Source organism: Pelodiscus sinensis, chromosome 8 (genome assembly GCF_052426305.1).
Source record: "Pelodiscus sinensis isolate ZL-2025 chromosome 8, ASM5242630v1, whole genome shotgun sequence".
In the NCBI taxonomy this organism is placed as follows: Eukaryota; Metazoa; Chordata; order Testudines; family Trionychidae; genus Pelodiscus; species Pelodiscus sinensis.
This window is the reverse complement of record NC_143059.1, coordinates 1,558,673-1,579,627: the sequence shown is the minus strand read 5'-3', so window position 1 is coordinate 1,579,627 and position 20,955 is coordinate 1,558,673. Positions and strand designations below refer to the sequence as shown.

At 46.8% G+C, this 20,955-nt stretch overlaps 2 protein-coding genes across 2 annotated transcripts in view; both read right to left on the bottom strand.

The window, feature by feature from the left end:
* Nucleotides 1-377, bottom strand: part of ANXA7 (annexin A7) — a 32,281-nt gene extending 31,904 nt beyond the window's left edge. The window contains exon 1 of the mRNA XM_006135914.5: nt 253-377. Coding sequence (XP_006135976.1) covers nt 253-260 — 8 coding nt within the window. The 5' untranslated portion in view covers nt 261-377. The remainder of the gene's footprint in view (nt 1-252) is intronic.
* Nucleotides 378-6,742: 6,365 nt separating this feature from the next.
* On the bottom strand, nt 6,743-20,639 carry EIF3F (eukaryotic translation initiation factor 3 subunit F). Its single transcript, XM_075935735.2, has 8 exons — nt 20,333-20,639; nt 19,047-19,117; nt 18,464-18,543; nt 16,662-16,799; nt 14,359-14,450; nt 11,529-11,665; nt 10,218-10,331; nt 6,743-7,146 (listed from the first exon to the last, which is right to left on the bottom strand). The coding sequence occupies exons 1-8, from the start codon at nt 20,622-20,624 to the stop codon at nt 7,069-7,071; spliced, it is 1,002 nt and encodes a 333-aa protein (XP_075791850.2). The 5' UTR covers nt 20,625-20,639; the 3' UTR covers nt 6,743-7,068.
* Between the last annotated feature and the right edge of the window lie 316 nt (nt 20,640-20,955).

Sequence of the window (20,955 nt, the reverse complement as noted above, 5' to 3'; positions counted from 1 at the left end):
TAAGTGATGAGGCAGCAATTGTCCTGGTTTTAATATATTAAATTTCAGTCAACTGCTATCAGTCACTCTCCCCCACTTTGTATCAGCAACGGTTCTGGTGATCTTTGCACCAACAGATTAAAGTACAAAAAGCCAGCAGCATGTGTCACTGAAGTGAGTCTAAAATATCTACTATCAAAACTTCTGCACCATCTTGTGACCACAGTAATTACAATGCAGCAACAGTAGTGAAGCTTGGCTAAACTGACTTACCCAGCCATGTGTGCAAGAAGCCAGTTCTGTTCAGCTGATAAGTAGAAAGAATATTGTGTTTGTTTAGTGGCAGAGGAAGGGCCACTCCCCACTGAATCATCTGGTTAGAAATCCCTCCCACAACACTAGTGAGCAGCAAACTTCAACTAAAGGATTTGTAGGTGGACTGCATCCATTATTTCTCTGGCTCTGCTAGGTGAAGCCACGCTAAAAAGCTTACTCTGCCTGCAATCACCACAATGCATGGAGCAGGTCTGATTCTGCTGTGTTATTTTGGCATGAGCATGTCAAGACATAGCTCAAGCTTATGGCAGCAAAAAGTGTGACATGTCAGTGCAGCTATTTGCCTGATTTTGTAATTGGTCACACCTCTTGAAATACAGTCATCTAGACAGGCAAGTTTTAACATGAGCCTCTATTTTTACTTTGCTTAAGCACACACATCTTGAAGTAGCACAGTGCAAATTTTTCCATAATTTCTTACTCTACTCCCACATGAGTGGTCATCAACACTATAATTGCTCTGAACAATGTAGCATTAGGCCACTTCATAGTGCTCGTGCAAAAAATCTGATGCAATATGCCATGCAAATATGGAACACCTCTTGATTATGCTAACCAACTGTACCAAAGAACTCAAAGAACTACAGTAGAACAGAGTACAGAAAAGCAATGTAAGAACTAGGGGTCACCAAATGAACTACGCAAGTTTAAAACAAAAGAAAATGTCTTTGCACAATGCAGTCAATCTGTGGAACTCTGTCAGAAGAGCTTGTGAAAGCCAAGACTAACAGGATTCAAAAAAAGAATTAAGTAAGTTAATGGAGGATAGGCCCATCAATGGCTGTGAGCCAAGATGGCATCCCTAGCCTCTGCCAGAAGCCGAGAATAAAGCAACAGGGACTAGATCACTTGATGATTACTTGTTACGTTCATTCCCTCTAGGGCACCTGGCATTGTCCATCATCAGAAGACAGGATACTGGGCAAGCTGGATCTTTGGTCTGACCCAGTATGGCCATGCTTATTTTCAGTTAGGAGCAGGGCTTGTTTGTCTGTTTGTGGCTTGACATCGGCATCACAGTGAGAACAGTGTAGTAGAAAGAGCCTGAGATCAGTGGGCTCTGATGGAAGGTCTAGCACCCAAATTAAAGTCAAGCCCTGGGCTTTTACAAAGCCAATGCCTGCAGGTTCACTGTCCAATACATGAACTCAGCAAGAACAAGATTGGCATTGACACAAACACACCTAAGGATTAAGTATTCATGTAAACACATGCCAGAGCATCCTAGGACCATATCAATGGGAATATATTCCTCAAAGAAGATAAGGACACACTGACCACTCAAAGAGCAGGTCAGGCTAATAGGATGTTTTGATCAAACATGTACAAGGTAAAAGCTGGTAACCAACCACTTCAGAGGGGCAATACAGAATTTGTTTGTATGAGTGTATAAAGAGGGGGTCTCAGAGGGGATGTGTCTGTCCAGCAAAAGGGAAAATCCTACTATTGACTGAGCTGGTCCATCGTAATGGGGGAACACGTACGATTGATTCTGTAGTCTCTACAGCACTTTCCAAAGTGGCATGCCAAGATTTAATTCTCCTGCCCTGGGCCTCTCGGGGGAGTGGGGTGGAGGGAGAAGAGGGGCTTTCTCCACCACACACTCCGTGGACCACCTGGGTCAATGCAAACCTTTCTGTGGACCATCTATTTCTAATGGAAATTCACTGTTAATTACATAATTATGCCCAAGCCATTTTGCAAGTGCTGCAGTTAGGGAGAACAATTTAATTTAAACTATTAAACAGATTAAGTGTTTTAACTCTCTCATGTTAGTTTATCAAACTTTAATTTAAATAAATTATAATATCTTACAAAAGGTTTCAATGTTTTCTTTATTAATGGCAGGGGTCACTGACCCACAGAAAGATCAGTTGGGGACCACACAACTCAGAAGCAAAAAAACTCCTCTCAAAACCCCCTACCCTCACTGATGTGGCCTGCAACAAAGACTCTGACAGTCCAGCCCCCACAGGGTGAGGGGAAGGGAGGAACTGAGGTTCAGGGCTTCCCATAGGCCAGATTTACTTTTCTGGGGTTCCAGAGTTGGTGGATTTTGTGGCCCCCCTTAGGGTCTGTGGTGGGAACAAAAATGAGGGGCTCAGTGTGCAAGACAGGGTTGCCAGCGAGTGGGATAGGGCTGCAGGATCTGGGCAGGAGGTGGGGTCTAGGATGTGGTGAGGAGAGCAGTCTGGAAAGGAGTACGAGAGGGAATTTGAGGGCGAGAGGGGGTTGGGGGAGTAATGCAGAAAAGATGAGAGGGTGAGAATGCAGCCAAATTGCTAGCTGGGAAGGAAGGCAAAATGGGGAGTAAAGGAAAATGCAGCTTCTCCAAAGTAAAATTGTAAATCCCCCCCCCCCATCTTCCCTGTGCTCCAGCCTTGCTCCCCTCAGCCCATGATCCCGCCCAGCCTGATCCCCTGCATTGCCCCATGCCCCTCAATGCAACCCCTGCCCCCTCCCGTTCTGCCCCCACATCCTCCTTCACCCCTCCCCATCCCTGTGCCCCCAGTGCACTCACTAGAGGCAGCAGCGCTGGGCAAGGAGAGGTGGTGGGGGATAGTCTCTTCTCTGCTCAGCCCAGCCCTTTGCCTGTATCTCCGTGGCAGATGGAGCCTGGGGCTGCCCAGAGCTGGCTCCAGCCCAGTCGAGTGCAGTGGACTGCTAGGGAAGGGGCTCCCCATCCCCACAGACATCCTACAGGGAGCAGCGCAGGCCCAGCTCTACAGAGGAGGCCCCCCACTCCCCTCCTGAAGCAGGAGGCAGAGCTAGGGATACACGCGTATCCCACCTCCCTGTACCCCACAGAAGGAAGCCAGAGCTGGTGCTGCACAGAGGGTGGGGGGAGCAAGGCTGAGCTCCCACCCCACCTGCTAGTAAAAATCAGCTTGCTTGCCACTTGTGGTCTACAGGGGTGTCTGGACTACAGGGTTTTGTCGACAGAAGTGGACTTTTGTTGACAAAACTATACCTGCATCTTCACTAGCGCCGAGTTCTGTCAACATTATATCGACAGAACTCAGCAGTTTTGTTGACGGTGGTAAACCTCATTCTATAAGGAATAACACCTTTTGTCGACAGAAGGCATTATTGCGTCTACACTCTCATGTCAAAAAAAGCAGCTTGCTTTGTCGACAGAACTTGATGTAGTCTAGAGGCGCTTTGTTGACAGTTTTGTCGACAAAGCCTGTAGTCTAGACGTATCCCAGGATATTAGGACTATGCTTCAGCAACCAACCGGGCTTAAGTATCTTCACTCTTGAAATGAGTCTGTGCTGCTCTTGGGCAGTTTGATTGGAACCTACTAGCGGGCCCCAAGTTAGCTGCCAGAGCTAGTGCAGTACCTAGAGAGAATACCACATGCAGCTAACAACTGATGAGGGGCCGCCCAAGTCAATGGTTTGAAAGGCTTAGCAGTCTCACTGTCTAAGTTTCACCATGAGGACCATATCACAGCGAGGGAGAATGCTTATCAGGCCTTCAACATATTCTAATGAAAATAAAAGCAAAAACAAACAATTTTTTAGTCTCCTTTGTAAATGCACCAGTCTGTTCCTGCATGTACGGTAACATGGCTGACTCATGATCACATCCTGAGCCTCATTTATGCTGTACTAAAAGACTTACCCAGCATTGCTCAGGTCCTTCAGGTCAGGGAGCTGGCAGTGTGGGAGATGCATGAGTAAAGACAGAGGGTTGGGGATGTGGGATGCTCAGGGCAGGAGACAGGAGATGTGGAGGGTGCAAGAGTCAGGGTTGGAGAGGAATAAGGGACTCAGAGTGGAGGAACAGGGGACTCAAGGCAGGGGATGGGAGTGACTGTCAGTTTCTCCCTGACACTGTGTGGCCTGGAGGCTGTTCAGGCTGCTCACTGATGCTCCCCTTGCTGCCCTCTGTAGTCATGCATGAGTATAACAGTCCCTACTATCCCAATCCTCCCTTTCAGTTTGATACAAAACAATTACCTTCTATGCACATCCCACTATCCTGGCACAAGCAAACCCTGACCTTGCTTTAAGTTATGATAAGAGGAAGTTGCACATCAGATTTGGTGGTCCTAGCTCTTATTGTTTAGGAGAAGTTCTTGAACAAACTGACTCTCAGCCAGATAGATATTTCTAAAATATATAGTAAGATTTTGCAGCTTTAGCTATTTGTATAGTAGCATCCTCTAGTACTCTGCATTACTATGTATGCACAGGATCCACTAAAATTATTTAAGTACATATTGAGATGTCATTCTTGGACATACTACAAGTATAATGAACCAATTTTCTCTAGCCGGTTGATCTCCTTTAACTGCCTCTTTCTCTGAATCATTATAGTAGAAGTCTGCTGAAAGCTACGTATTGAAGTTAAATAACAAAGATTAAGTGAAGCACTCCAAAAATCAGGGAGTGAAAGGTAAGACATTGTAGGAATGAGGTATTTAAAATATTGAGTGAACTTATCTCCACCTCATTTAACATACACATTCCATTTCCTTGACAATACAGTAAGAATCTTAAGTTTTGTTAAAAGAAATTTCAACTGTCTGGACACTTTACAAACTCTGCAAGAGATATCACCTCTTCTCTGCTTCCTAGAAGTTGTGTAAATTTTCTTCCGAGATGCATAGCAAAGACGACAACCGTCTAAATGGATATTGCGGTAATACATGGCTTTATTTGAACAGAAAGCACACTACCACACAAAAGCTGCCATTCTGAAACTGGTTAGAAAATAGGGACAGAAAATCCATCACTAGAAAACCCAAGAAGCAGAGCTTTTCCTAAAAGGATACCCAGTAACCTAAAAAAAACCCTGCATGGATAAAAGCATAAATGGAATTGCTGAAAAATTTAAATTTTCATTTCCACTAAATGATATGGCACTACATTCTATGGCTCCGTACGCATGCTATGGTGCATCCAGCTGACCCTATTCATTACCTGGGATCTCTTCTCTGGGAACTCTACTCAGCATTGCTGCTCCACATTGATGAAGATCTCCTCCCACTCCACATTATATAATATGGGATATAAAGGTGGTTGTTTTTATCATGTAATTAGTCAATCCTACATCCAATTTAAAGGTGTCTATTACCATTTCAAAATGTTGACATGCTTCTTTGTATACTGTTATCTTAAACAGTGTAACACACAACTTCCCTTTTCATTTTGAGAACTTTGTACTTTAATGTAGTCTGTCGATGGCACTCTGTTAACTGAAACCAATACAGTTTCATAATTTCAACCCATAAAGTGTTATTGGGGGAAATCAAGCTTATTTCACCATTGTCATATAGCACAGTGAACTGCAAAAGGAAACAATTAAGGCCAACTTGCAAGACTATTTTGCTTGGAGAACTAATAAAATAGCAACATCATAAGAGTTGAAAGACTGTAAATTGAAGAATTAAGAGGGAAAATGAATTTTTGTTCGTTCAAACTTGTTTAAACAAAGCCATGTTTAACATTTAACTCTAGTGACTAAACACACTGGAAAAAGGAAACCTTTAATGTAAAGTCAATATTCATCCATTTTGAGCTTTAAATTAAGATGCCAGAAAGCACAATAAACCTCCTGGAGATCTCAGCAAACCTCTACCAAAGCTATGAGTGTCTACAGGCCTTTGTCAGATATACAGAAGCAGAGAGGACACAACCAGTTTTTTAAAAACATTCTTTACAGGCCACCATTAAGAGCCAGATTTGAATTGTGCATCTCATTTCAAAATATGTATCTGAGAAATTAACAGATGGAGCCAGTGCAATACTAGCTTTAACATTCAGCTGTGAATCACAGTACAAAGACAAAAATATGGAAGTTATAATTATTTGTGCTGTCTGGCAGGAGCCTCTCAGGCTCTCTTCTTTGAATCCTCTGGTGTGCTAATATTTACAAATGACCAGGCAAGGAAGTTACTCTAGCAGATACATCTGCTCAATGACAAGTCTGACTTCAAGTGTGAGGTCAGTTACCAACCTCACTTTTCACCTCACTTCAATAACCAACTTCTACTTTGTTTCTGCATACTGTGTTCTACAACTCTGTGTTCTTCCACAAATGATTCAACATATAGGTGACTCTCAGCTGACTGTACTGCTCCTGCTCAGATTCTGGTGCCAGGCAAAAGCTACTGTACAGAAACAGTGACCAGCATCTAGCATAATGGAACCTTGGTCCAGGATGAGGGCTCCCAGGCACTATGAACATTCTGAAGACCTGAATGAAGAGAATTTTTCTTGTCCAACTGCCTTCTGGTAACCATGAAGGTACTTCAAGGCATACTTGAAGGCAAGTAGAGTGACTGACCCCAGAGGCATACTATAGAACTTGGCTCGCTCCCGTGAGCTCTAATTTCATCTCCCGAAATGAATATTTTGAAAAGACACTATCACTACATAGTGAGACAGAAGAGACACCTACATATAAAAAGTCGCTCTTACAAGTGGAAAAGAAATTTTATTTAGACTCAGCAATCCTCACAATACAATGGAGTTGGTTTGTTAAATACATGGTCAGTCTGGGACAGTAGTTCATAAGCACTGAAGAGGAGCCATCGACTCTATTTTTAGCAATGGGCTCACACCCAATTTGATTCAATGTCTGAACCACAGGGCAGAATGTGAATCAGAGGAATACTGGGGGATACTGAGTCATTTAGGCAGATACATTATGGTCCAACTGAATTCAATAGCAAAACAGAATGCTGGGAGAGTAGCTCTGCTGTGTCTTCAGGCTCTCAGGTGTGACAAGGCAGGGAGCTCCTTATAAGCTCAGAAGTTTTTCATTGAGAGCAATCTGTGACTGCGTGAGGTTTGCCAAGTAGGTCACCATCAGCAGATCCTGAGAAAGAAAAATGGACAGCAGTTAGACTGATTAGAGTAACAAAGAGAAGAGAGAAAGGAGTGATGTCAGAGACGTGCAAATGTGCTTCATTAAAGGAATTTACAAATAGTGCAGTTGCTAAGCACTATTCTTCAGAGTGACACCTTTGGCTCCACAACTTATTTTCCATTTCAGACACTCACTGGTCTGGAATACCGACCATTCACATAAGATTCAGCACTCAGAGTACTTTTTATCTATAGCCCTCAGAGCATTGCAAGCATTATTCTCATTTCACAGACAGAGAAGTAGCAACTTGTGCCCTTAGCAATCTCTGACCACCTTACACAGCAGTGATTCCCTTTATCCAACAATGAACTGAAGTAGTTGCTTAATAGCACACACCACCACTACACAGGACTGCAAAAGAATACGTGAACACTCTAGTCCAGGGATTCTCAAACTGTGGGTTGGGACCTGAAAGTGGGTCATGACCCTATTTTAATGGAGTTGTCAAGGTGTAGTAATTTGTTATCAGAGGAGGGTCTCAGTGCAAATGAAGTTTGACTGGAGTAGCAGCTCTCAATCAAAACTGCAGGGAGAATGAAGGGAAACAGTAATTACAAATACTGGATTTTAGCTAGAACCTGAGGGGCAAAAACCCTATCCCTAGGGAAAGTGATCAGGGCCTTCGTGGGTATAACACAGCCAATGCATTCCCCAAGGCAGCATGCGTGTGGGGGGGGTGTCAATGAATCAAACCCAACTCAGAGGATATGCTCCTACTGAATAACTACCACCTTCTGCTGTAACTAGTTGATCCCTGGATGTCTCATCCAACTACTAAACTAGTTGGATCCTGCTTATAACACTTGCCACTTCTACAAACAGTGCACTTGAGAGTAGGGTTCTAATTTATAGCTGGGCAAACTGAGAACAGAGGTTGTGACTTTCTCCATTTATCACAGGAAGATGAGCTGGGAACTGAATCAGGGCTCAATCCCATTGCTTAGGGCATGGATACACTCTGCTTAGCTTGTTAGAGCTGGCAGGCTCATACCAGGTTTGTCATGGGCAACACGCACATCACAAAGTCCTTTGAAAAAAAAATTGAAGCCTAAGGTTACTGGTCAAAAATATTAGGCACCTCACCTTTTACCCCAGATGCCAGTCATCTTTCAAATCCAGACTACAGTAAGAGCAGGCTATTTACACTCTTGTCCTAAACATTTCATGTCTCTAGACAATGCAATAGCTTTCAAGTTATGCACACAAATCCAAGCAAGTTTAAGAAGGCGTCCTTTTCCTTTAATTGTTGAAAGGCTGCCTTAAGAAGTCCTCATCTCTCCCAAGTAGCTTGGCTATCCTATTTCCAATTTTTGTTACTAGTTAAAAAGAGTTTATCTAGTCACCAGTCTGGTTTTGCCTTTTTTGGGGGCTATCAGGTGCATTCCTTCAGCCTAATGCCTGATAAGTTACTAAGAATCCTTGTTCACATCAGATCCTCAGCCATGAAGAATGTGATTACTGGAGACTGGGAAAGGGCCACATCTTTCTTGAAAGATGTGGACAGGAATTCAACTCTCAATGGGTAGAAATTCCATGCTTGGATAATAAAGAGTATAGCAGCAGGTGTGCACTACCAATAACCGGACTAGGATGGTGTAGATTATGAAATGTTCAGAGAGAGTAGACACACTATAAAGGCAGAAAACCCAATAATAATGGATTTCAACTCTCAATATATTAATTGGATACATGTCACCTCAAGATGGGATGCAGAGATAAAATTTCTAGACTCCATTAATGACTGCTTCTTGCATTAGCTAGTACTGGAATCCACTTAAGTGGAGCACAGAATCTGGTCCAAGAGGTGAACAGAGCTGAACCTCTCAGCAATAGCAGCTATAATGGAAGTAAATGCAACATCCCTGAAGGAGGGAAAATTCCAAAGAAACCCACACAGTAGCATTTAACCTCAAAATAAGAAACCACGCAAAAATGAAAAAGCTAGTTAGAGAAATTAAAAGGAACAGTCATTCGACTGAAATGCCGTCAAGCTGCAGAGACACTTATTTAAGACTATTAACAGATGCTCAAACTAAATGTATACCCAAAATTCAAAATGGCTTAACAAGAAAGCAAGATAGGTTGTTCGTGACAAAAAGGCATTCTTTAAAAATGGATATCAAATCCTACCGAGGAACATAAGGAACAAACTCTGGCAAATCGTGTGTAAAAAGGATAGTATGGCAAGAATTTGAAGAGCAACTAGCAAAAGAGAAAAAAATTGCAAGTGAATAAGAAAAAGGAATTCTGTCAAAATCTGTGGTGGTCTGGGAAAAATGATCTTTTAGCCCCTCAATCAAGGAAGAGGAAGACCATTACAGAGAAACTAAATTAATTCTTTGCATCAGTCTTCTCTGCAGAAGAGCTGAAGGAGATAGCTATACAAGCCATTCTTTTTCAGGGACAAATCAGATGAACTGTCCCAGCTGGAGGTGTCGATAGAGATGGTTTTGGAAAAAAGTAAGAAGTGAAACAGTAATAGGTCACCCAGGACAAGATGGGTATGCCCATATCTTGAATGCTACATGCAGTTTTGGCGATCCCATCTCAGAAAAGATACATTAGAACTGGACAATGTACAGAAACTGGACAGTAATAAAAATGATTAGGGTATGGAAGATCTTCCATAAATGGAAAGATTCAAGAGTCCGTGGAACTCACTGCCAGGGGATGTCATGAAGGTCAAAAGTATTAACAGGTTCAATAAGGAATCAGCTCTACTCGGGAAGGGGGATTTTGGGGCGGGGGGGAGAGGAGAGAAATCAACAACAGCGAATAGCCAAAATGGCCAACAATGTGACCCCATGCTCTGGATCTGCTGGATGACAGGGGATGGATTATTCAGTAACTGCCTTGTTCCCTCCCTTGCAGGAGGCATAATGGATCTGTCGAAAAAGGCTTTCTATCAAACAGATCTCCCTCTAAACTGCCACTTTTTGCAGACAAACTGCTAAGTCGGCAAAACACTGCAGTCATTTTTATGCAAACTAAGCACGGGATACAGGAGTAACAGGACTCACGTTGATATTGCTGTTCAGCATTGTCTCAAAATCTTCCGGTGAAATCTTCGGCACCTGATTAATAAGATCCATCAGGAAGCGTCCAACAGTGTTGTCAGCAGCCACTTTACCTGACTAACCATAAAATAAAGACATTTCACAATGACCAAGATACAACAAACTTGCTGCACCGAACTGGAAGAGCTTAGACACAAAGAAAGCTCTCATCTTCCCCTGTATGAATTGGAATAGAGCCATACATTCTTTATTATCAACTGTGACCACCTGTTACACACAGGCTATAGAAATTCCCCCAAGTAATTCCTAGAGCACAGCTTTTATATTAGGGATATGAACAACTGGTCGAGTAGTTGACCATCCGATAAGCAAATGTTTATTTGATAGTCAACACACTAGTCAACTAGGTGTTGCCCGCCTCCTTGCTGTTTGTCAGAAAGAGGCAGCAAAAGGGAAGGAGGAGGGGGCGCTTCAAAGCATCAGCACCATGTGGAGCCCAGAGCCAGCTGGGGAGTCCCCAGGTTGCACTTCAAAGCGGCAGTGCCATCTGGAGCCCAGGATCAGCTAGAGACTTCCGCCAGTGACCCAGGGCTCCGTGTGGCACCGCTGCCTTGAAACACCACGTGGAGCCTGACACTGGGCTCCCGCAGCATTTCAAAGTGGCAGCACCACATGGAGCTGGGGAGTCCTCAGTTGACCCCATGCTCCCCACAGTGCTTTCACTTTTGAAGTGTACCAACAGCCCTAAGGCTGTTGCTACACTTCAAAGCAGAGGCGCCCTTATCAATTATTCAATTAGTCAATTAATTGAAATGTAACAGTCATGTTTTATATAAACAATCCAACAAACAAAAATTGTCTGTAATGGAGAATCCACCATGACCCTTGGTAACCTGTTCCAATGATTCCTCACAGTTAAAAATGTCTGCCTTATTTATGATCAGAGTTGTCAAGCTTCAACTTCCAGCTGTGTGACTATTACAGCTCTCTGCTAAAGTTAAGAGCCCATCATTAAATGTTCATTCCAATGTAGGTATTTACCGATTAATCAAATCAGTCCTTAACTTTCCCTTTGTTAAACTAAATAACCTGAGCTGCTTAAATCTACAACAAGGCGAGCTCTCTAATCCTTTAATCATTCTTATGGCTCCTCTCTAAAGAGTCTCCAATTTATCAACATCCTTCTTGAATGGTAGGCACCAGCACTAGACACAGTATTCCAACAGCAGTGGCTCCTACTCCATTCATCCCTATTTATGCGTCCCAGAATCACACAAGCCCTTTTGGCCACATCAGCACAGACATTAGGCTTACCAGCACATCCTCTGCATACTGCAGCACTGTGCTCAGGGTATCCTGGATCCGGGCTGACGCCGCCCCCACTTGCTGCAAGTCACTGGACAAGCCAATCACTCGACTGGGGCTCAAACAGGTTTTCATGATGAGATCAACTGTGCCCAAGAGGAGAGAGACTGAGAAACTGGCTGCCACAAGGTTCAACTGCCAGCCACTTCCCAGAGATTTCTAGGATGACACCTGCTGCAGCAACAAAGGAAATGCTTGTCCAATGCTTCATTAACAATGTAATACTGGCATTTCCGCAGGGACAGACTGGTTTACTTGGGGGAACAACAGAGGACACATGTACAAGTCCCACTGACATAAAGTTCAGTATCTGACCATTTTAATGCCTAAACCTGAAACTGCAGGCACCCAATCTTGAAAGTTTTGGCCTCAGTCATGGAGGTGTAGGGAGTCACTGTGCCCACATCTCTTCTGCCACCAGATTGACTCTCAGCCAGCAGGTAGATCAGAAGGTTCATTAGTTCACAGGGATACAGCGTAGAACAGATTTGTTAGCATTGGAACCAGAAGTGGCCATTACAATCTATTTTGGGGAAAGAAGGCCCCAGAACCAGGGCCCAGGGCCCCCTCCCTGTATCCTAAACTCACAGAGATTCACACTCAGCAGCTGGTCTCAGCCCTGCATGCTGCCCCATGTGGCGTAGTGGCAGGTACTGTCTGCTCTGTAACCCAGTGGGGTGTGGTAGTGGTACCTGGCTGGTTGCTAGGCTTGGGCAGTGGGCTGTGGGTGACCTCCCCTGGTGGCTATTTGTAGCACGGCCCAGCAGGACAGAGAACGAGTCACTAGGCAAGGGTCTCAACCTGTCCCAAGAGTTGCCTCCCAGGGAGAGACACAAAGGGAAGAAGGTGGGGTCCAACCCCTGGCTGGGGGCAGAGCTGGAAGAGAGTTAGTTTCAGTCTGGGAAGCAGGGGAGAAGGGGCTAGGGAGGGGGCTGGGATTGCAGGACCCAGCCACCCCCCATCTCAAAGGGGGGGGGGGGGGGAAGGGACCCTGAGGCCTCCTAGCCCCAGTTCCTGTAACCAGATTGCATCTGTGCTGTAACTTGGAGAAGCAATAAACTCCCTCTATTCTACTAGCTGGTGGAGTCTGTTCGTGCCACTACAGGGGTGCAGGAGAAGGGATACCCCAACGCGCCATCACACCCCACCTCCAGCTTTGTACAGCTTCACCAGGCAAAAGGTGTCATTTGGTCACACACCTCTCCCAGGCTCAGGTTACCATGAGCCTGGGCCATTGTGAACCTCCTCGCCTCAGCATCCTCTCTCAATGAGTCAAACCCAGAATTCCCATCCCCTTCTAGAGAGCAGTGCAATGCCCAGGGAAACTGACACACACACAAACACGTTCGTACGTTACTACAGAACAGTAGAAATCACAGGCAACACAACAAGCAAACAGTGAATACAATCCCCACTTCATCACAGCCTCCATCCTGAGAAGCATCAGATTACTACTTGATCTGAGAAAGAGTGATGTACTCCAACCATTTTTAATCAGGTCCAAGCAACAACAATACTGCCTTCCTGGCACCCACTACAGCTACAGCCTCCCTGTGCAACTCAAATCCTCCGATAAGTCCCAATTATTTCGACATCTCCTGGGCTCATTTCACTTCCAGTAAGATGACCTCATGATATATACAATCTCACTTTAGGAGGAGTAATTTAAGGGACACTAATTTGAATCTAGATCCTAATAGAAAATAGCAATGCCCAAGCCCTCCTCTTCTGTGGCTTTACAATAATATTTTCCAGTTTTGTGTTTCTCTCTGCCAGGTTGCTGGAAGAGACTCACAAATTGAAAGCGTGACATCAATGGTCCCCAAATATTTTACCTTGAACCCTCTTAACCCTGCCCATACCCCCGACCATTTCCCAGAGCTGGAAGCAGGACTACAGCAATGCCAACAAGGATAAGGGGGCTGGAAGCTGAGTGCCCAGCTCCCATGGGAACTGGCCTGGGCCTCAGTCAGCTCCTCTTTCTTCCAAATATTCCTCTAGTTTGGGGACCTCTGGACAACACAGAGTGCTGTCAAATTGGAGAATTACTTTGTGACTTTTTTCTAACTCTGATATACAATCTCAGGTGCTCCCAGTAAAAAATTAATTGGGAAAAAACATGCAGAGTGAGATTTAATTGCCAGCATCCCTTAAAAAACAAAAAATCAGTTTCTTGTCCCATGTCAGTTCTGACAAACAGAACTCACATGAAACATGCCAAGTACTAGGCATGTACCTTATCACAGCTGAAGGCTTCTGAACAAAAGACAGCTGGTGGCCTGCGGGTGAGAGCTCCCAGTGTATTTAATCTCTGCCTTCATCTCTCCCCAGTTTTGTCTACAATCTCTTTGCTGCTTTTGAGTGTGGTTTTGTGGCCTACGTTTTGACATGGTGTTTCTCTTCCTCACCCTCCCAAACACTACTTTTCTAATCCATTCAAAAGCTTCTATCTTACGGCACAGCTCATTGCTCTGCATCCACTGCACAATTCCTACATCTGTGCCACTATGCCCCCAAAATGCTGGACCATTTTGACTTTCACATATCCCCAGCACCCTGTCCGACAGCACCATTCCATTAGCATGCAACAGCTACAAGAACTCCCCTACTATGGGGTGCAAGGAAATGAGAGAGGATGAGGCACTGGAACGAAGGCAAAGACTTCTGAAGCAGCACTCAGGTATGCACAGTGGAGAGTCATATCCCTGTGATCCCCAGACCCACAAATCAAGCACCCAACTATCTGGTTAGGACCAACAAGAAAACCAAGCCAGCTTACCTCCTATCCGCTCAGTGTCATAGTAAACATACTTCACTGTCAGAGGTGTGAACATCACCCCCATGGTCTTACCAGGGACCCCCATTGGAGCACTAGAAAAGACCAGATTTACATAACATAGCATAAGTAATAGGCAATCAACATGTCAAGAACAAGTACTGCAGAACCAATTTTGCTTCCTTCTTTGACCTGATTATCGATCTCCTGAATTGGGGACAGCAGTAGTGAAATGTGGTCTAGATGAAATGACTATTAAATGGTACAGAACTGTCATTATACAAAGAGTAATTATCAGTGATTCACTGTCAACATGGAAGTGCTTATCTAGTGGGGTCCCATAGGGATCAGTCCTGGTCCAATACTACATATGCTATTTTCATTCATGCCTTGGATAAAAAGTGGAGAAATGCTTATAAAGCACATCACATTTTATGAAGTAGGGAGGCATTGCAAGTACTTTGGAAGACAATTAGAATTCAAGAGGATCTTGAAAACTGGACAGTAATCAAAATACAAAAATCAATAAAGATAAAGGCAAAGTACTTCATTTAGGAAGAAAAAAGTCAAACAAATATAAAATAGAAACTAACTGGCTAGACTGTACTGCAGAAAAGGATAACGAATCACAAACTGAGTATGAGCCACCATGTTATAGTTGTGAAAATAAAATTATCTGCTGTATTAACAGGAGTGTTGCACATAAGAGATGGGAGGGGACTGTTCTGCCATACCCTGCAATGGTGAGGCCTCATCTGGAGTACTATGGCTAGTTTGGGGTTCTACACTTTAAGATGTGGCTAAATAAGAGAATCCAGGAGAACAAAAGTGATTGGATTAAAAATTTTGACATTCAATGAAAGATTAGAAAAATTGGGCACAATTAGAAAAGACAAGTAGGGGTGAGGGTGAACCCGATAAGTCTTCAGATACATGAGGGCTATGATCATTCTCCATGTCCACTGAAGGTAGGACAGGAAGTAATGCTCTTAATCTGCAGTAAGGGAGAGTTAGGTTAGGGATTAGGAAAAATGTCTGGTTATTGGAGTCAAAGTATTTGAATAGACTTCTTAGGGAGGCTGTGGAATCCTCATAACTGGAAGATCTAGGTGTATGTGGTCCTGCTGCAGTGCTGGATGGACTAGAGGAATTTGAGGTCCTTCCAGCCTTACATTTCTATGCTCTGCAGACATAACCCTTCATCTTATTTGCCTCCCCTAGCACTAAAACAGAAGAGACCAAGCTGGTTACTCATTCTTACGAAGAACAGCATTCATGCTTGTGGAGAGCTGTAATTGTTCTCTTACACAGCTGTAAGCCCAGAGAAATTCTAGGGTTTCCCAGGGGTTCTCCTTGGGACTCAAAACTTATTACTAGGGCCCTACCAATTTAATGACTATGAAAAGTGTGTCATGTACTGGACCAGAAATAAGCCAATCTCCATGAAATTTAAGCTTCCCCTTGGTTGCTAGGAATGCCCCACACAAGAGGCTCCTAGCAACAAGTCCTGGCTGGGCTGGAGATGGAGAGGACTTGTCCTTTCCCTGCATGGCTGCTGTTATTCTCGAAGAGAGATTATACCTGCCTCAGAGAGCCTCCTTGCTGTTGCTGCAGCTGGAGGAAACTTGTCAGATATTCCCTTGCTCCTGGGACAACCCCAACCAGGGAACTCTTAGTTGTGAGTTCCAGATGGGCTGGGGAAAGACAAGATTTGTCCTTCCTTGCACAGAGGCTAAGGGTGGGAAGGGACTTCAGACCCAACTCAAAAGTGTGGGACCCTCTCCCATAGTTATACCACCATGACATTTCAGATTTAACAGCAGAAAACATAAAACTGACTAATTTTGATCAATTTAATGGCCAGAGGGATTTAAAATGCACTATGAATTTGGTAGGGCCCTACAGATTACATTTTTCCTGTAGTTTATATAGTTTTCAAGGTGGGGGGGGGAGGGCGCGGAGTCAAGGGATTCAGATAATTGAAAGGAAATTACAGAAATGACACTTACTAATCATTCATCTGCGGCAGTCAAGCCATTCACAAAACATTATTAGTTCTGCCAAGTGTGACAAGTACTAATCCTAATGGGAAAACGGAAGTTCAGAGATTAAGTCACTTGAACACAGCTCCACAATCAAAGACACAGCTGAGATCAGAACCAGGAGACCCAGTTCATAGCCTCTGCTCTGTACATTGGACAATACTGCCTTAAATAGGACAATTAACTAAGCTCCCTACCCTAGTCTGTCCCTTTTCGGTAATCCCACTGGAGATCATCCTTTCCAAAGTGTAACCCCCAAAATACCTGAGATAGGCTTTAATGCTCATGCGTCCATTCTGGAGACTGGTGTCCACAGTGAGATGGATTGGATTGTGTGCTTCCCGGCTATAATACTCATGGATCAGGACAGAGTGCTCTGTAATGTCATGGCCAGTAGCGTACCTGAGAAAAAACACAATTTAAGAACCTGAGAATCCTGAGCATCCAACACTCCAGAGTGTAGTTATTAACGGTTCATAATCCTGCTGGAAGGGCATAACAAGTGGGGTGCCATAGGGGTCTGTTTTTGGGACCAGTTCTGTTCAATATCTTCATCAATGGTTTAGATATAGGGATAGAGAATACGCTTATTAAGTTTGCAGATACCACCAAGCTGGGAGGAGTTGCAACTGGTTTGGAGGATAGGGTCATAATTCAAAATGATCTGGACAAACTGGAGAAACAGTCTGAAGTAAATAGGATGAAGTTTAATAAGGACAAATGCAAAGTACTCCACTTAGGAAGGACCAATCCGTTTCACACATACCGAATGGGAAGCGACTGTCTAGGAAGGAGTACTGTGGAAAGGGATCTAGGGGTCATAGTGGACCACAAGCTAAATATGAGTCAACAGTGTGACGCTGTTGCAAAAAACCCCCACCAAAATGTGATTCTGGAATACATCAACAGGAGTGTTGTGAGCAAAACACAAGTAGTTATTCTTCTGCTCTGCACTGATTAGGCCTCAATTGAAGTACTGTGTCCAGTTCTGGGCAACACATTTCAAGAAATATCCGGAAAAATTGGAGAAGGTCCAGAGAAGAGCAACAATAATGATTAAAGGTCTAGAAAACATGAGCTATGAGGGAAGACTGAAAGAACTGGGCTTGTTTAGTTTGGAAAGGAGAAGACTGAGAAGGGACATGATAGCTGTTTTCAGGTATCTAAAAGGGTGTCACAAGGAGGAGGGAGAAAAATTATTCTCTTAGGCCTCTGAGGATAGGACAAGAAACAATGGGCTTAAACTGTAGCAAGGGACGCTTAGGCTGGACATTAGGAAAAACTTCCTGTCACGGTGGTTAAACACTGGAATAAATTGCCTAGGCTGGTTGTGGAATTTCCATCTCTGGAGATATTTAAGAGCAGGTTCAATAGACATCTATCAGGGATGGTCTAGACCAGTGGTTGAAAAAAAGGTTGCGCACCACAACCCCCATATTTCATTGTACTTATGTCACAACCCCCAAGGTAATTTGAGCAGCACGGCACTTAGATTCGGGAGGCTGGGGCTTATCCACCACTATGGCGACCCCCTAGGAAGACATCTACGATCCCCTTGGAGGTTGCAACCCATGGGTTGTGCACCACTGGTCTAGATGGTACTGCACCCTGTCATGAGGGCATGGGACTGGACTCAATGACTTCTCGAGGTGCCTTCCAGTTCTAGTGTTCAGTGATTCAGGAACAAATGAAAACTGGTTCACAAAGCCTCAGTTTGTAGGGAACCAACTATAGTTCTCCACATTCCACTCTCAAGAAGTCTATGCTGCGCAGTTCCCTACAATACTTCACCTGATTTCCCAACAATGCTTGGATGAAAAGTCCAGTATCAGAAGATATGGCCCAACTATATATTTTTTATTCATTTCCCACAACACCTAGTTTTACCTTTAAACAACGTATCCCATTCTTGATATTTATATTCTATATCCATAGCAGTCATTTCAACAAAATGTAAATTTTGAATAAGCAGCAATGCAGCGTACACAATTTCAAGGTGCATAATGTGGCCACACAACTGCTAAGCACAGGTCAGTTATACATTTGCAGCAGGGAATATGACTTACCACCCCAAAATGATTTCAGTAGGGGAAACCTTCTTGTGCAGCTCGTACATATTCTTGGCAAACTCCATATCCACAGCCACCTGAGAACCAGAACAAAGCAGCATGAGGCAATGAGCTGCAGGAGCAAGTAAACAACAAGCAGTGAAACAGGTTATCATCGCCAACCAGGACTACAGAAAAATCTTCCTTTAGTAGTTACCAGCTCACCACAAGCAGAATTAGAGCTTCATTGGCCTCCGTATGCTAGGATAATGTGGGAGGATTTCACAGAAAGCCCCTGCCAATATACCACACATGTTGATTGCTCTAGTCACACAAGACACAGTGAATTCTAGAGTCACATGCACTAACTCAGGCACCGACCGATCCAGGCCTTTCAGAATCCCAAAGACAACAGGTGAAATGCAGGAAAGCCATGCTAAGTGTAGCATGAGGCACTTGTCCTGGCACATGCAGCTAGCCCACTAAGAGTCCACATCTTCCACTGGAGACTGCCAAGTGCTTCACGTGCTATCATGCCATTTAGTCACCCAACTCGCTGTGACCAAGTGCTCAGGAAGCAGAGGCCCAGACCACCACTCACCTCATCTTCAGACTCATTGTGTGGGACAGAGAAGCAATTGGTGACTTCCACTGAGTGTTTGTCCACGGTGCCTGCAGAGCAGAGAATGAGCCTGAGGAAGGTGCCAGGCGGGATCATATTCCCCAGACCCACTACCCCTGTGGGCAGCTCAGACTCCCTGGGGTCATTCCTGGGAGGGGATGTGGACCAACCTGGGGAGCCTACAAACGCAGGTGTGTGGGGGGGGGGGGGGAAGAGGGGATGGTCGGTGGGGGAACCGGGGGGGGGGGGGGGCGGGGGAGAGAAATAGCGGGATACGGCCGGTGGGGGAGAAAAAGGGCCGGAGATTGGGGGGGGGGGGGGCTCTGTCAGGCTTGGCCCAGTGGAGGGAAGGGGGCCCGCTCTGTGGGGCCAAGAGAGTTGGAGAATGAGGAGTGGGGTGCGAGGGGGGGCTCTGTGGGGCCCAGCGAGTTGGAGAATGAGGAGTGGGGTGCGAGGGAGGGCTCTGTGGGGCCCAGCGAGTTGGAGAATGAGGAGTGGGGTGCGAGGGAGGGCTCTGTGGGGCCCAGCGAGTTGGAGAATGAGGAGTGGGGCCTCTGCCGAGCTCGGCGCGGTGGGAGAGGAGATAGAGGGCCGGAGTTGTGGAGAGGAATCTGTCGGACCCGGCCGGGTAGTAGGAGGGCCACGGGGGGACGCTCTGTCGAGCCTGGTGCGGTGGGGAGGAGGGTCCCGGGTACCGCGAGCGTGTGGGCTCTGGCGGGCCGGGGGAGGGGGGGGGGGGGCCGGGGGGGGGGAGGGGGCGGGGGGGGGGGGGGGCCGGGCTCTGGCGGGCCGGGGGAGGGGGGCGGGGGGGGGGCTCTGGCGGGGGGGGCCGGGGGGGGGGCTGGCGGGGGGGGGGCTGGCGGGCTCTGGCGGTCTGGGGGAGGGGGGGCAGGGGAGGGGGAGGGGGGGCTCTGGCCGGGCTCTGGCGGGCCGGGGGGGGGCGGGCTGGCGGGGGGGGGGCTCTGGCGGGCCGGGCTCTGGCGGGCCGGGGGGGCTCTGGCGGGCCGGGCTCTGGCGGGCCGGGGGGGGCGGGGGGGGGGGGGGGGGGGCTCTGGCGGGTTGGGGGAGGGGGGGGGGGGGGGGCTCTGGCGGGCCGGGGGGCCTCTGGCGGGCAGGGGGGCGGGGGGCTCTGGCGGGCCGGGGGGGGGGCGGGAGCGTGTGGGCTCTGGCGGGCCGGGGGGGGCTCTGGGGGGGGGGGCTCTGGCGGGCGGGGGGGCGGGGGGGCTCTGGCGGGCGGGGGGGGGGGGGGCGGGACCGGCTTTTACCCAGCAAGGTGCCGATGACGCGGGCCGCGCCCTCGTTGCGCCGCTCGAAGCTGTCCACGATGGAGGCCAGGATGACCGGGTGCAGCCGCACCACGCGGCCGCCGGGGAAGGGGCCGGGCAGCGCGGCGGGGCCGGGCGGGCCCGGGGCCGCTGTCGGTAGCGCCGCAGGAGGCGCTGAGCCGGCCGATGGCGGTGCGGCGGCGGGGCTCGGGGCGGCGGGGGCGGGAGCTGCTGCTACCGCCACCGGGTCCGGATCCTGGGCCGGGGCCGGGGATGGAGACACCGCCGCCATTTTGCAAAGAAAGGGGCGAAATTTTTCACGCTAGTGCTAATAGGCTGAGCCAGACGCCTGTCACCACCCTTGCCTTCTCATTGGGTGGAATGTGAGGCCCGCTCGCCTCCTCGCCTATTAACCAACCAGGAGGGGGCAGAGGCGGACGGAGAGACTCCTTCACCATTGGCTGATACTGACAATTGTGCCCGCCCAAAAGTGTGCAAAACCCTTTGTCATTGGCTGTGGTGTTGCTTGGGCCCGCCCTGCCGCAGGCTCCGCCGCGTGGCCCGGAGAAATGAAGCCAAGGGAGCCTGTGGGGTGGGGAATTTGGAGAATTCATGGTGGCCGG

Bases quoted from the DNA above. Each gene is read 5' to 3' on its own strand.
- EIF3F (XM_075935735.2), bottom strand. From the start codon at position 20,624: ATGGCGGCGGTGTCTCCATCCCCGGCCCCGGCCCAGGATCCGGACCCG. The intron at 18,544-19,046 runs GTGAGTGGTGGT...TCTGGTTCTCAG, and splicing joins ACAATGAGTCTGAAGATGAG to GTGGCTGTGGATATGGAGTT. The intron at 7,147-10,217 runs GTGAGTCCTGTT...TTTCTTTCTCAG, and splicing joins TGCTGAACAGCAATATCAAC to GATCTGCTGATGGTGACCTA.